Source organism: Solea senegalensis, linkage group LG4 (assembly GCF_019176455.1).
Source record: "Solea senegalensis isolate Sse05_10M linkage group LG4, IFAPA_SoseM_1, whole genome shotgun sequence".
Taxonomy (NCBI): domain Eukaryota; kingdom Metazoa; phylum Chordata; class Actinopteri; order Pleuronectiformes; family Soleidae; genus Solea; species Solea senegalensis.
In genome coordinates this window covers 18,156,105-18,173,096 of record NC_058024.1, presented here as the reverse complement: position 1 = coordinate 18,173,096, position 16,992 = coordinate 18,156,105, and the positions used below count along the sequence as shown (strand labels likewise).

General features: G+C 40.3%; 1 protein-coding gene across 2 annotated transcripts in view; it reads left to right on the top strand.

The window, feature by feature from the left end:
- The window catches only part of arhgef10la (Rho guanine nucleotide exchange factor (GEF) 10-like a), a 99,240-nt gene that overhangs the window by 58,809 nt on the left and 23,439 nt on the right, over positions 1-16,992 (top strand). For both annotated transcript variants that reach the window (XM_044023705.1, XM_044023707.1), the window contains one exon: positions 15,904-15,990. In XM_044023705.1, coding sequence (XP_043879640.1) covers positions 15,904-15,990 — 87 coding nt within the window. The remainder of the gene's footprint in view (positions 1-15,903; positions 15,991-16,992) is intronic.

Genomic DNA, 16,992 nt, shown 5'->3' with positions numbered 1-16,992 from the left:
ACTAAAAGGGTTTAGAAGTCAGAGGAAATGGTTTGGAATCAGTTTACAAGGGCTGAAAGATAATATTTCTATCCCCATTTATATCACCATAATGTGGTTACAAGTCTTTCTGAGCAGGGTGAGAGGGTTACCATAGCCACCCGGGGAGGATTTTATAAAGTGATCATGCAGTTATCTTAATGGCTGTGGGACACCCAAGCATAAATCAATGCACTGACATTAGATTAACACCTATATGCCACCCCATAGTCTGCCGGGCCTGTGGATGAGACAGGACGGTGAGGTGGAATAGCAGTCGGAAGCTTTGACACAGTGGGGGTATTTTCCAAAAGATCTTGCTGATGTTTCTGAGTGTTCTGCAAAAGTGTGTTACACCTGGCTGGAAGCAGAGCCAAGTCAATTAATATATTTCGAGCCTGTGGGACCCTGCAGTCTCAGAGGATCCTTCTTCTCTTCTCACGCAAACAAATGAGGCGTCTGAGCACACGAATGAACGAATTGGCAGCCTTGTCAGTCACAAATGTGATTTACTGTGCAATCGTGTATTTCTTTTCTGAAAACTATCAAACTCGCCAAACATACATGTTTTCATTTTCTAATGACTTTTGTGGTTAATGTAAATGATCAGGTGAGAGAAACCTTGCTTTGTGTAGTTGTGTGTGAGTAACGGAATTTGAGACTCGGTATCAGAAAGCTGAGGAAGTAAGCATGAGTATTTCTTTCCCTTTTTTGACTAAAGAGAAGGTAGCATTAAATGGAGTGACTTTAAGTCCTTCATGCAGAGCAGCCTGTGATTAGGGGCTTAACTTAGCGGCAGCCCCTCTTCCTCTCTGTGTTTCCATCTTCGACTCAGCCACTGCCTCTGGGACACACATGCCTCTCTGTGCTAAAGCTCCATGCATCTCTTTCTCAAGAAGCGTGTAGCTTCTCTTAGCAGTCTGAGTTACAGTGAGCAGAAAGGCTGAAGAAAAGAAGGCAAGAAGAAAAACAAATCCCAGATTAAAAGAGATGTGGCCAAAGGGGCTGAAGCCATTTCCTACAGAAAATAAAGTTCTAAAGCAGTGTAGCATGAACAACATGCACAGGTCACCTCAGGGAACGTAGCCCATTTCTGGCTGGGTGCGGTGCTGTTCGCCCCAGTCCACTCAGTAGGAGCTGGCCTTGGCTACCGGGTGAACTCGTTAGGCACCGGAGATAAACCTTATCACAAGTCTACTGAGAGAGAACAGCGGGAGAACAGCTGGGGCAGACAGACTCCTCTCAATCTATCTCTTTCATTTTATTCCGCTCTCTGTCTTGCACACACACACACACACACTATGGGCCACTATCTTGGTTAATAGACAAACTACATTCTGATGGCCGTTGCTCAAAGAGTCAATGCACACTCAATTTCACTGCCCTTTTTGGCATTTGGAAAGATGAAACTGAACAGCTTGGCGTTCGGCCCAAAGGGACATTGTGAGGTGGTTGGGTTAACGGATTAAAAAGAGATGCTTTCACACAGAGGCTAACAGCTGAACCGGACTCTTACACAGGAGAGTCAGCTGTTTAAGGAATCAACAAATAGCACTCGTTGCTCTGTATGCACCATACCATAATATGCACTAATTGCATACCTCACTGTGCTAAAAAAAAGATGAAACATTGCATCAGATTCAGGTGGTTAGGGGATGTGTCTGTCGTGTTTCTTATTCTGAGGACCTTGCAAGGCTTGTTTTCCACTTACAGATAGTGGGGCGGTGAAGACGGTGCCCAATCTCCAAACAAGCCATTGTAGCTTGAATTAGGATACAAATCTTGCATAGTTCTGCTTTAACAAAAGGCTCAATTAATAACATCTACACACGTTTGCTGCTTAATCTCCTCCACAAACAGCCTTTTCAGACAGAAAACCCAAAGTTTGTAAAATGCTTGTTCTCTCCTCCAAAGTCACGAGAGAATATACAGCATCAGCAATCAAGCAAAAAGCTTGGTTCAGGTTTGAGAGAGTGAGGACTTAGTTCTCCTAAAGCTGGGAGACTGGCCAGGTTTTCCCAGTTCAGTGGCTGATTTGGCTACAACTACTGTGTCCTGCAAGGTAAAGACCAAGAACAAATTGGGGAAAAGACACCATGAACCATGTGGAGAGAGTGGATGAGTGGACTTTTTATCATGTATATTGATCACTTTATGTGTTTGAGCTTTTACTTAAAAACATTTAAGTAATTAAAAGATAGTACCTTGGGCTGTGGTATTGTTGACCATCAATACTCTTCATGATTGACCAGCTGTGAAAATAATAGTTATAGTAGTAATAGCTAAGAACACGTGGCCTTCCATCTTCAATGTCACTTCACTGCCCCAAATCTTGGGATTTAAAATGTAAAATAAACATATTTTTTGTCTTCATCAGTAATGGTATTTGCTTGTACAAACTGTGTGTTCTAGCATGAACCTAATCAGGGCGACAGCCACCGCATCCCTCTTCCTGTGTGACTGTGAGTCTTGCAGAGTTTTATCAGCTGTTTATGTTCAGTTAGTCTGGCAGGTTGTGGTAGCCTGAGCTGTAATGGATATATTTATGAAATGCAATAATGTGACAGCTCAGTAAGCTGTGTAACAACTGGCATCTGATGCCGTCACATGGTGCACGGAGAACTCAATGGCTTAATTTACATGCGACACATTTATTTATCTTGCTGTGCACTGCGTTTCTGTATATTCAGCAAACCTCTGAAGACGATCAATACCTGGTTTCTGTACTGATTTAACCCGGAGCACGCGCATTGCATTATGTGTACAGTATTTTACAGTGAAGGAACCAGAAAGTTGGAAAGTGGCTCTTCCTTTGCAACTCTAAAAGGTTCTTAAACATCCAAGGCTACAAAGATTTTTTTTTTTTTTCAAAAACGCAAAGGGACATGTTTCTAGACTCCATTTAGGAGGCATTAGGGTAGAACAGGTTTGAGGATGGTTGGTGTGCTTGAGCTCTTATAATACCTATAGGGATTTCATCATGTATGCTTTGAAGTGTAGAATAACAAACTGGGAAAGGGTTTGGGCTGGTTAGCTTTCCTTCTTTTTCTCTGAGAGGATTAGTGTCTGTGTCTCAGCTCAGAAAAAAAATGGCAACACTTGCTCGCACCGTTAATACACTGCACTAGTTTATATAGATCACACAGATCACCATTATTCCACATTTATTTATTCATTAGATTGGATTATCTATTGGAATTTGTGTAATTCAGTCTTTAAATGTGGTCATTCTGATTTGGAACAATCACACTTTACTGGGTCACTGGGCATGTATGCTTGTTTACTGACTGGGTTGTGCTTTTTGGGCCTGTTGTGCATCCCTCTTACTTCCTATGTCAGCCATCTTCCCTGCTGATAGAGTGATAAGAGAGCAGGACTGTGCTATTCAGTTAGCCACATGAAAGTGACAGCGTGTACAGAAAATGAGCTTGTTGAGAAGCATCCCTGGCAACAGCAAATACACTGTGTTCATGACTGCATTTTGTCTGGAGGAAGACTGATTTATGCACATAATGACTCAAAGCTCTTACAGCCAAGATGAGAGAAAGCGAACAGTGTGAAGGCTTCTGAAATGCTGTTATGAAATATGGACTGAAAAGAAGAAGGACAAAAAGGTGGCCTTCCCCTGACGCAGCTTCTCTCTGATGATTCATTTCCCTCCTCCCTCTGGACTATTCCGTATGATCTTTTTTTTAAGACAAAGTCATCAAATTAACATGGAATAAATACCTCACTGGCTTTTTTTGCTGCCTTTTAGAGTGACAGATATCTGCCACCATATCCTTGAGGCAAGAGAGACACACAAACAGCTGGACACACAAATGTTTGAGACTCTTCGGAGAGCAGCTTTCTTCCCTTCTTACTTATTACAAATGTAATCTCCAGTATGCAGGTTTTTCTATGATTATCAGATTGAAATGAATAATGATGATGACCAACACCACATTCTGGTGTATCTGTTGCTCTATTTTACTATTTCCACAAATGATGCTCAAATATGCCATCAGTGGCTTCCGACCAGCATCTTAATTTTAATGTTAAAATGTTTTGTTTTTGTTGTGTGATTTTTTTTAACATTCTATTCAGCTTAGCCCCATACAACAACGCACGTTCATGGTCACAACATGAGTTTTAGCTTGAAGTTTGATTTACATTGCATGGTTGGCATTTTGGGGTTTTCAAGCACATTTAATGCAGTGGCTACACATACAGTATTGGCCATCAGGCTTATGTTTTTAGGACATGAAGCAGAACCAAATGCGGTATCTACAGTACAGCTGCTGCCTGTGATATGAAATACGTAGACATCAATACATTTCCATTTTCTGCAAAACATCTCTTTGCATAGATGTGTTTATTGTCTCCAACAATTTGTCAACAACTGCACTTCAAATCTTAGTATGAATTTAAAGCTCCATGAGTTTAAAGCTGCTGCTCATCCTCAGAAGTTCAGAAGTGGCACATAAGCTGTTGGTATGCAGACCATCGAGCAACGAGAAAACCAGCAACAAGTTGGCCCAGCACAAGTCGGGTAAACAAAGATAAACATTTCTTTTTAAAATGAGTGATTTTCATTTTTTGCACAATGTGCAAGTTAAAATCATGAAGAAGCCACTTCATGCTTCAAGTTGGGGGTGTGGCGATACCACAGCAAATTAGCATGCTGAGTTTCGTTGGCTATTTGCATGTTAAAGAGGAACCACATGGCTACTTATGCAGCCACTCCTGCATGTAAAGTAGGCACAATCTTTGGCAGTACCTCTTAATGAAGGCAGATGCTTCTGGTCATGCCGACGCCAACCTCACTTCTGATTCTGAACCCGAACTAGAAGATGAAATTGAAGAAATGGAGTGACTGCATTACACTGGAGAACATCCCTAATCTACAGTTGACTTCAGCAGAAGATGAAGGCGACGAAGAATCTCCTAGCCTCGCGGTGGAGGAGCTGGAGTATAAGATATCAGAAGCTATATCTACTGTCACATTTGAAGACGACAAAGAAAGAAGATGGATTTGACTTCAAATGCAGGAGGAAGTGTTTATCAAATGTATTTATGTGAAGATGGACCACAGCTGACCTGTCACCAGAGCCCGCCTGTGGCTCAGCTCCACAAACCCAAACACCAGACACCTTGTGACTGTCACAAGTACAACACACACACTCTGACTGTTTAGTGCTTGAGATCAAAGAGGGACACCCAGAGCGGTCAGGGCAGAAGTCAAACTTTGGCTTTTGCGGAGAACAACTCTGAGGGTGTCGTGACATGATTTTGGCTAATGTTGCAGGAGCGTACAGAGGTCAGGCCTTATTTGTAGATGTGACTCTCAAGTGTGCCAGGCGTTAGAAGCATCAACTGTCAAGTTTATTGAATTTGAGTCGTGGTTAGAAAGTACTTTCAAGTTGAAAGCACCATAAAGTTCAGTCCTGTCGGCAGCAAACAAAATACAAGAACCGCAGAGGCTGGAATCGCCTTGGTGGGTGGGCATTTTATGTAAAGGTTTGCTTTTTTTTTAGTGCTGTCAGTTAAACGCGTTATTTTAACGCCGTCAATTATTTATCGCAGGATTAACGTTCTTTTTGGCCTAGCAAACTTTGTAGTTTTTGTTCATATGCTGGTGCAAAAAGTAGTGACGTTAGAAAAACTACAACACCGCATTTGGATCTAGCTAGACCAGAAACAAAACAACAGGCACGCGAGCTGACCAGAGAGTAGTATGCTAACGTTACATTTTGAGTGGATGGCAAGCGCTGTGTGCTTCTCCATCTCCAAGAGGGCTCTCCGTATCATTTCTCGACCCACATCTAAATAATGATGTATGCAGTGTTACCAACCGTAGTAAGGAGTCCTCCGATGACTGCTAGCTCCTTTAGCTCGGATTAGCTTGTTACGGAAACAACACATCACACCACGGGACTAGAGGAATAACTCAAAATATGCAGAGTGACAGAAATATTATCTCAATAAAAAAACAAAAAACATTTGCACAAAGCAAGCTGATCCACTTTTCTATGTTGATAAAAGCATTAAAATGAGAAAAAAAATAATGGGACAAAAGTTAACTATGACATTAATGCAATTAATCTCGATAAAATATTTTAATTGTTTGACAGCACTACTTTTTTTATTTCCACCTGTGTAGTGAAACAAAAAATTATTGTAAAAAAATAATAATTATATAAAAATTATATTATAATTATAACACATTTTATTGTTCCATTTTATTGAGATTGTATTACCTCATTTTTCATTGTCGAGGATGATGAGTATCATTATTAGTAGTTGCCATGCGTGCCAATAAAAATAGCCTTTCTCCTGGCAAGACAGCAAAAGAAAGCCTCGTATTGGCCATGATATGAATACTGGATTGGCTGCCAGGTCTGGCAACAAAGTTGTTGCTGTGTGTGTGCATGAAGAGTGTATTAAAACAAATGGTTTACACACCCAAGAGAGTCCATTATCATCAGAATTTGAATGCCATCCGTATATCCAATGTATCTGAGCTTTTTTTTTTATTTTGATAATTTAACAGAACAGGGATGTTGAAAAGGATCAGGGAATTTTAATTTGCCTAGTAAGGACGAGATCAGAGTGACAAATTTCATAATTAGAAAGTCTTGTTTTCAACATTAGAGATTCGAGTCCAGTCAGACATTACAAACGACGTGCTCGTAGCTACGTGTGTTGCACTGATCACACTCCATGCCACTGCTTGCACCAGCCTGTCCTCTGTGTCTTCTTATTGTTGCTGTCAATAGAGTGCAATGCAGTGCCTGAATACATGTGGTCTGGGTGGACACACCCACCATTTGCCAGTTAGGTCATTTGCGAAAGGCCCGATCAGTTGCTTTGACAGTTAACATACTAATTACAGTCCCTCTGTGGCCTTGGGGTTTCTGCTCACTCTGGACTTGTCAAGATATCATGCAGAAACAAATGATCTACCCAGAAGGGAAATCTTGCAGATCTGCTAAATGTGGTCATTCGGTCGCATTCTTTTTCTCTGTAACTATACATGAATGTGGAGGGGGTGATTGGCAAAAAGTGTGTTAATTCAAAGAGGAAGAAAATAAAGCACTTTCTTCACTTTCATTTCGTTTCCTGCCAAACGAGACCTGTCTGCTGCTGTGATATGTGCTCTTTATATTTACTACCACTCTGAATGCTGCTTGTTGTCGGTCGGTGTTAAGTGATTTAAGGGCAGGTAGTTGTTACCTTTTCTCTTATTTTAAAGTAGTTGCAAATCTAAACTTTCCACTTGGCTTTGTTTTGCTTCTGTGATCCATGACAGGAAAACAAACATTTTAAAAATCACTGTACAGGCTGAAGTTTATACGGTGAATCTAAAGTGTGGTAATTGAAAAAACAGATTTGTGAACATCTGTGATTTGTCTTTGTCTCATCGCATGCCAAATAGGACACTATAGAACAAGAATCCAAGGATTGTAAGGGGCATGTTCAAATGCAGGAGGTGCTTGAGTTTTTTTGGCAAAAGTATTTTCCACCGCCACATTGCAGGGACTGAGCTGGCAGCAGATCTGCCTTTGTTCTGCATTTCCTGCCATCTGATATTAGGATTATAGAAAGTCTTGTCTACTCTTGTGCCCAGGGTTTCATTATAGACTCCCATGTTGACAAACAGTTGTGTCAGTTTCTCTCTCTGAGGTGGGTAAAGAGTGCTCAGCCAAACCTTGTCTGAGCTCTGTGCTGATGACTGGCACATGGGCAGGGAAGATGGAGAAAGACTAAGACATGGAGACGTTTTTGCTCTTATTTTTAACTTATTAATGCAAACCAGTTACTGCCATGACTGCAAAGTTAGTACGTTTACGTGCATAGTGCAATCGAGCTTAGGCCGTAGTCAGACTAAGATAGGCAATTGGACAACTTGTCGGGTCAGAGTATACATACAGAGAATCGATCTCTTGGCTGTATACTTATGACTCCGCCTCTGTGGATGGCGCTGTATCTCTCTATAAGCTAGTGCGTATCAAATCAGTTTCCCCTTGAACTTTACATCACAGAAAAACAAATGGCGAACAGTGAGATGGATCATGCTGGGGTTCTGTATGTTTTGTACATACATCCGTCCAAAAATGGGTCTTCTCTGTGGCTTTCGCTTGAGTCAAAGCTATTGTGTTGTCTCTTCTTTTACGGCAACAGGACAGCAGTTTATACGTCGTCTCCTGGTGCGTGCACAAAACGACTCCAGTCTGACCAAGTGTACACATGCAGGAGTAATCGGACTATGAATCGCATTATCCAGGTATGTTAGTCCGACTGAGGCTTGATTTTAGTTGGATTAATGTGTTTACATGACATTAAGAAAACCAAATTATTGTGATAGTCCGACTAAAATTGGACTTTTCACATGCATGCAAACACGCTGGTGTGTGTGTGTGTGTGTATACTTATTACCTCTTTAGGACCCTTTCTGGCATAAACACTGACCTTGTCGAGACTAGTCCTCATGGAGACCAAAACCTGATCATAAGCTCTTTTTTTTTTTAAATGTCAGCAACACAGCAAATTTGCATCACATGATTTGTTGGCCATATATCAGCAGTTCAGCTAAGACTAGTAATTTGCAGCGGGTAGACATGAATATGAGTCTGCGATGTCCTGGCAATGTCAGGCTGCGGTGCTCAACAGCGATATGCAAAAGCACTCTTCGACTTCATTCCACTTGTTGTTGATATGATCTGTGGAGAAGGCAGGGGAGACAGTGAATTGTTGTGTATAGACAGTGGTTGGTAAATAGAGGGAAATGCCGTGAGCCACTTTGAATATTCTGGCATATGCTTTTGTCAACCACCTCTGAAGGACTTGATATTGGCCTTTTGAAGAGTTAGAATCAGACTGACCATTCAAACTGTGTAGACAGTTTCATCTTTTGTCTCCAAATGACTTTGAATATTCTGAGCATAATGTGGGCATGCAAGCACAGAAGGTGGTGGGCCCTTTGATATCAGCTTGTTGGTGCCGGTGGAATTTAAATCACATCCACCTCATGAAATTGTAACAATTTCAACTTTGATCCTGTCATCAGTTTGTGTTAACGTTCATCAGAGAGTCTGATGCTTTGGTAAACATGAAATGAGCAAACATTTTGCGGTCCCCGTTATGGTCATGTCATGGGAGTATGTATGTTTATACAATATGTAGCACAGCAGTACCACCTCAATTACACTGGTCAAGGTTATTATAGTTAATGAAAACTAACAAAATAACAAAAGCTAAAATTGAAAAAAACATTTTTCTTCATTTTTTCAACTTCATTTCATAAATAATCCTTAAGGTTTTATTTGAGACATAATTTTCATTAATTCATAATAAAATTTTTATGTAGACTGTTATATTTTTTTCAGGGATGGTTGTTCTTTTGTCCTAATACATTTTTTAAAATGGCATCTCTTTTTTTTATGCAACAATGCTTATTATGACCTTTTTGAGCAAACCTGCTTTAGAAACTAATTAAACTAACTCATTTTAAAAACAAATAATCAAAACTAAATAAAAACTAAAACTAATGAAACTAAACTAAGAAATCCATAACTATTATAACCTTGGTTACGGTATCAGTTTTAAAGTTGGGCTGAGGTCAGGGATCCACACCAAACACTGAGCATGTTCCATAATGTTTTTGTTTTTTTTATTTGAGATTTTCCTTTTACACCAGTAACACAGTACAGTAACAGTATGCTAATACTACAGCAATAATTTGTTAACATGTAATTAGTATGACAATAATACGAACTTTCTTCTGTAGGACTCAGCAAGTAATAGCTTGCTAATAACAATGGAATATGTGTGTGGCTTAAGGGAGGATTCATGCTAATTTAAATAACTGATACCCTAACCTGATCTGAACTGTATCTCTAAAAAATTAGTAATTTACACTATGGGGTCTTGATTTTTGTCCCCATAAGGAAGACAAGTCCCATTAATGTGACTGTGTAAGAATATTTAGGTCCCCACAACATAAGGAATACCAGGTACACACACAGCTCGCCTCCATCCCTGAGTGTCCCTCAATTTGCTAACATTACTCCTTACCACCATGTCATCAACTCCACTTTCCTCCATCTTATCCTCACTCTCTCCCTCCTTGTCCCTGTCATGGTCTCCCGGTCCCTCTTTGCAGGTTCCCTGTCATGTTCTTGCTCCTTTCTATGGCCAGACACCTCTCCACCTCTCCACTGTTCCTCCTTCCTCCTGATGTTGCTGCACAAGGTGGTGCTGGCACCTGCAGTAAACATGTCTGTTATTTTGGGGCACATTTGGGCATTCACCTGTAAGTGCCTCCCCTTTTCCCCCCCTGCATTTTCTCTGCACCTACACAGCTGGCAACAAACCATTAGCCTCTTCATGTAAACTAACTTGAATCTATACTAACTTGAATCTATTTATATATGTATATATGTATATATATGTATATATATATATATATATATATATATATATATATATATATATATATATATATATATATATATATATATATAAATAACCCTAACCCAGCTCATATTAGCTTTTGACATGTACCCCCAGATGCTTAAGGCCCCCTTTGTGCTTAGGCCGTGTCATTGCAGTAGAGCGGGGGCACCAGCTCCAGTCAATTACCAGTTAATAAACAGTGGAAGTTTTCTATTAGTGCTTGTTAGTGCGTGTAAAAGATTGTTGGTATGTGGAATAAGGGGAAGTCACTGTGACTATGGAATATATATATATATATATATACATATATATATACACATATATATATATATATATATATATATATATATATATATATACATACAGCCAGTTCTCTGTATCTGTAGTTGTTGTTTGATTTTTAGCAGACTATACAGTGCAATATATTGGATTTGCACAGTCCCTTTTGAATCGTCCAGAAATGTGTGCTCAGTAGTTTTCACTGAATGCAATATTTCACAAGTGACTATAGGGCACACTCTCCAATAAAGAGAATCCATTACATAAGCATTGTGGATGCCAAACACTGCAATTCTGGCCACAGATAACAATGTAGGTCCCTGATGAATATGACGTATGGGGCCTTTTTTGGATAACGGTTGACACAAATTTGATGTGTTGTTGATCCTCACATATCTTGGAGCAGATTTCACAGTGCTTGCAGAGGAATACTTCTGTAAGGAGACGCACTGCACGTGAGTATAGCCTTGATAAGCAAGACAGCATTAATTGGTTTTTGCGAAAATTGTCCCCACCAAGGGGACACTGCTCTGACAGTCTACAGCCAAGAGCATGAATCATTAGAACCCTACCCTGTCATTTTAGACCACTACCAATAAACACAATTTCTTACTTTTAACTTTTAACCACAGAGCCAAGAAGCAAGTAGGAAGGGTACAATGTTCACAGTAGATAAGTCACCGTTAAAGGCCCCATCAATTCTGTCCTCTAGGAATGGGTGGAATTGCTCACATTTTACATTTGTACCATAGCCACCTGGAGTCTGCATATGGGCTGGTGCCCTCTTTGGGTAATGGGTGGGGCAGACTCTCTGTCGACCAGTGGGTCATTGGTAACCAGCAGCTGGGAGGCAGCCCTCACGTCACATCAACCAATCTCATTTTAATTAGCTCAGCCGCCCGTTTCCACCCCACAGTCCCCGAAGTCCTCCATCACAGCTCACTCCACCGATATACAGGCTCACCTTCCTATCTCATCATGTCAAATCACACGGGAATAGCTTCAACTTCTCAACAACACACACACACGCACACACGTTTGCAAAGCCATTCGTCGTAGGACAAAGTGTCTTACATCAACCATAACCAGTTACTGCCCAACTACAATTCAAATCTTCTATGAACTCAACCAATTCCTCAGGAATTAAATCCTGCCTCATTGGGACGAGGATTGATTCTCAGTGAGGGCTGCTGGTCCTGAAGAGATCAGTGTTTTTGCCAGAAAAGGTCCCTAAAGGTATCAAATACGAGTGTGCACACACAAACACACACACACAGACTTCCAGAAAGCTCATTGATTTCTGAACGTGCTTCACCTTATTAGCCTCAGGATTGCCACTGGTACAGTCACTATTGAAGATCCATATTTCCTCTGTGTCTGTGAATATAATTTGTTAATATGTGGAAATGATCCGTCTGCAAGGGACCGCTGTTGTAGTGTCGTAGTATACTTAAATCTTCATGAGCTATATTCACAATTTTCTTCAAAAATCAAGGAATTTCATTCTGAGATAATCATATGGAAATTATCCCTCATGCTTATCACCACATGTGCAGCATGGAAATATTAGATATTAGGATAGAAGGGCTGTGAATAACTAATTACTTTTACAATATTCTGAAATTAGATTTCCACTTTATACCTGTTATCATTTTATAAGAGTAGGTGTTCCTGGAACTCTTCATTTAAACATCATCTCTTTATCTGAATTATCCCCGTGCACATTCCTGCCTGTAAATACTTATCTAAAAGACTCTGATAGAGTGGATACTTCCCAGTGGTGATGCCATACTGACTCTGAAAAGTGCAGACAAACAAAGCAATCAAGCTCTGGTGAGATTGGCTTGCAGCACCTGTCAGTCTCAGGTGACCGATAATAAGTCCAGCCACCATCAAACTACCTGCACAGTCCACTATATAGTGTTTCAGTCCCTGCGGTCCACAGCAACTCTGACTCTCTCTTCACCTCTGGGGCGTCCATGTGGGTCCACATTATGGCTGCCACTTAATTACCTATTAAAAAAAACATTCCACTACTGTTGACAGTGAATTAGCAGAGTGGTAGATCAAGAAAAAAGACAGAGACGGTGTAAAAAAGACTGGAGGTATAACATAGAGTGAAAGATGGGGAAGAGAAAATGGGACTCGGAGATTGATATGGAGGACGAGGGATGCATCTGTGTTGTGAATTTGAATAGATGGAGACAGAGTGAAGGGCGGTGTGAGGGAATGTGGAGATTATAGTGACCTACCTGCATCCTTTTTTTTTCTTTGTTTACAAACACACCCAACAAGAGAGAAAAGAGGGAGGTCGCCACTCAAGGAAGGCTATAAATTACCTGTGATTGATGCTTGCCACCATGGAGGATGACAGTCTAAGATGTGCGTTGCTCATTGCTGACCCCTCCCTTCACTCCCTCCATCCCTTCCAAAACTCAACATCTCACCTACCGCCACCCCCCATCATCCTCACAACACACAATTAGCTGTTCCGTCTGTCACACGGCCCACCCTCAGCGGCTACACACCTAAATAATCATCATTCACCACGGGGGTTTGATGCACTAACAGCCACCGGCTCTTTACTGTAAATGTCAACCTCCATCACTCCTTTGCGGTTTAACTAGTGTCCTGTATATGTAAGGCGTATACAATAAAGGATTTTTCTCCCCTTATGTGAACGTGTTGGCTCTTTCTATTCTTAGTATAGCTGTCAGAAATGTCTTCATTTTGTTGTAAGGTCTCCCGGGCATTCCCTCTTTATCCAAGTACATGTCACATTCCAATTATATTAATCCTTGTATTTTTAGTGAGTGCATGGCAGGTTCAAAATTATACTTTTATAGCCAACTGTAAAAATATAAAGCCAGTTTTTTATTTAGGCATTTAGAAGTGCTTGAAGGTCTGAAAAAATGTCTGGGTTCGGTCCCGTTAAGTGACATCATAATTCCAAGTTCTGTTACCGAGCCACAGAGTAAAATTGGGAGAATTAAAAAAAAAAAAGGTTATTTAATTGGTATAGAACCGGGGTTACTGTTCACGAAACATGGTGGTCCATGGTGGATGTTTTACCTTTTCCTCTACAACAACTCAAAATAAACCACAATGGTTGCATTGTGTAAATAGTTATCAGTGGTAACAGTTCAGCAAGAGTTAATAAAGAAGCACTGATTGTCATTAATGGTGAGTCTAAAATTTGTATTCTACTCATAAGAGAACTGACTAATACATTTTGTCATTTGCCAGAACCTTAAATAAAGGCTACACCCACTGTGACAGTATGTTCACATTTAGTTTTGTACTAGTTTTAGTGATGGACCCTTATTTTATATATATTTAATGTCTTGCTGGAAGAAATGGAGATACATCAATGCAGATGCTGGGCATGTGATGTATCTCAGGCTGAGAGGCAACCATGGACAGGTAAAATAAAATATTCTCCTTCCATAAGCTTGGAATATTATTTACAAGCCTAACTTCTTCTCTCTGCACACGTTTCTGATTTGCAACAACATAAACATTTTGTACGAAAATGTTTCTCTTTGTACAACAACTTCTATTCAACCAACTCATTTAATGAACTCTGTATAATTACACAGTTGTTATTGAACACTTTAGAATTCCTGTAACACCAAAATTACTTTACAATTGAGGGAAAACAAACCCTCGGATAAAGGTGATGTTTGGCAGCATCTATTCTCTATTCATAAAGAAGTAACACGTTCTTTTGAAGAGGTTAAAACATATATTGACTCTCTTTGATTGCGTTCTGTGGTGCCCTTTCAGTAACGTTACCTCAGTCAGATATATTTAAACCATCTGAGCTTACTCCTCTCCCTCTTTGAGAAGCTGCACAGGAGCGCAGTCACACTGACCAACATTGTCTCCATGTGCATGAGTAATGGGTGGGTCACACGTGGGTCCTGGTGCTCTTTAGCATGAATGAGTCTACCTGTTCTCCCTGGAAGTTACACTAACAGTAACGGTAACAGTGCTCGTGCCTGTTGCAGTCACTGTTGGGGCTCAGATCAGTGTAGTATCCATGATGCTTAAACTTAATTTGTGAGTAACTTGTGTTCAACTTTGGCTGTAAAATGATGTTCTTAGTCTGAAGAAACATGTGCTGTGCTGTGCTGCTGATGCGTGATCATGACATAAATGTGGTACGAGCAGAACAAATCTCCTTGTATCTTGACGCGCACTCACCATGTAACGGGGGTGGACCTGGTGCTGCTTTTAACTGCATCAGATTTGTGCTGTAGGAAAAAAAAAAGAAAGTCCTGTGAGATTTCTCCTCAAGTGTGTGTCCATATTGGAGAAAGTCGGGCTGATATTTCCATTGTACATTATGAGCTTGGTGCTCTGCTGTCACGAGCGCGTCTCTCTTCGGCTGATGGATCTTCTGTTGGATTGTCAGGAGCAGATCCACCTTGACACGTCTGTTCTTCTGAGTCTTGAGTTGGAGTACTTTTTTGAGAAGCTGTCTTGTCTCTCTCTGTCTTGTGATAACAAATTGGCTGGATTCTCGCACATCAGAGGTGGGACTGACTTTAGTGCATGAACCCAGTTTCCCAAAATAAAAGTCTCTTGATGTTTTGTTTTGTCTGAGCAGTAAGTGATGAGAACACAGACTTTGACTTTCACAAACTCACTTAATATCATCCCCTCTAAGACAGATCTCATCCGTGGTTTCCACAATTTAATGTAAAACAAGTCCCAGTCTTCGTGTTATTGCATTTTCTTTTTCTTTTTGTGTGTTTTGATTAATTTTGATTTTGAATTATTTTTCTGTCCGTTTTTGTGATTTATAGATTCATTTTATATCATAAAATATCTTTTGCATTGGGAACTAAATAGCCCACTGCAAACTAGACAAGCTCATGCCATGCTCAGCAAAACAGCAGCAAATGATTTAGGTGTCAGATATTAACAGTTTTTTCTTCGCTCCAGTGTTTTCATACGGCAAAAATGTACAGCTTATAATGTAAGCAAGAAAAAAATTCATCCTCATGTGAAATGACAAAGCTCCTGTTGACACTTTGACTCGCAGGTAATTGGATTCCACATAAAAATGATAGTCATAATATCAATGTGTTTATTTGGGACTGTATTAAAAACTGTATTGAGCGATGATGCTTATTAACCTAATATTCATTTTGTCTCTCATAGCTTGAAGCTGCCCTCCATAATCCTGTCCACTGTGCGTTGTTGGGCTTCTCTGCAGCGAGCACCTCCTTACCTCAAGGCTACCTATGGGTAATAATGCATAGTTTATACTCACTCACTCACTCACTCACTCACTCACTCACTCACTCACTCACTGAACAAGGCATGAACAGAATATTTCGCTTTTACCTTAATAACCATTATTAGGGGGATTTTAAACATCCCATCTACACTCCGCTCTCATTCATTTAAAGGAGGAATACAAATGTGACTCAAGGCAGTGAATGAGACACTCACTGCACTCTTTCTCTCTGTCAAACATCACCAGGAAACTATGAAGTGATACTGTTGGTAGGTGCTGTGATGTTTTATGATGAGCGCGGCAAATTGTGCTGCCAGACAATCACATCACAATCCCTGGAATTTAGTGGATCTAGAAAGAGGTGGAGAATCAGAGAAAAGACAAATGCACAGAATCTGCTATTAATCTTTAGGTTGCAATTGTTGCTCCCTCTCACTTTTTTGGAGCGATTTATCAGGTAATCCCACTTTGACCTAAAATATGTTTAAATCATGAAGGTCCTCTGAGACAGAAGGTCATAGCTCAGTGTCTCAAACTAAGACAGTTTGTGTGTCTGTGTGTGTGTGTGTTTGTGAGAGAAAGAGATGGACAGACAGAGACAGAGAGACAGACAGAGAGAGAGTGAAGTATCTCAAAAACACAAAGATGGATTCCATCCAAACTTGGTAGAATTATTAACTGGAAGGGAATCTCCAGGTGAATAACTTTCGGAGCTGTTCGGGCGAATGTCAAGTTCATGTTCAACAAAAACATTGGTTAGGAAAACATGTTTTCCAAGATGTAGCCACACATAATAGGGCCAGAGAGGTACGTACATTGACCTTACATGGATCTGCTGACCACAACCTTATTTCCCAATCACATAATATCACATAATAAATGTCAACAATGCCATGAAGTAACCATAATGAAGTCCAAAAATGACATCATGCATAATCCAGGAATCCATGGGACAACAGGCACATGAGCTTTGTGATGAAAAATCAGTTCCTGATGATATGGTCATCAAA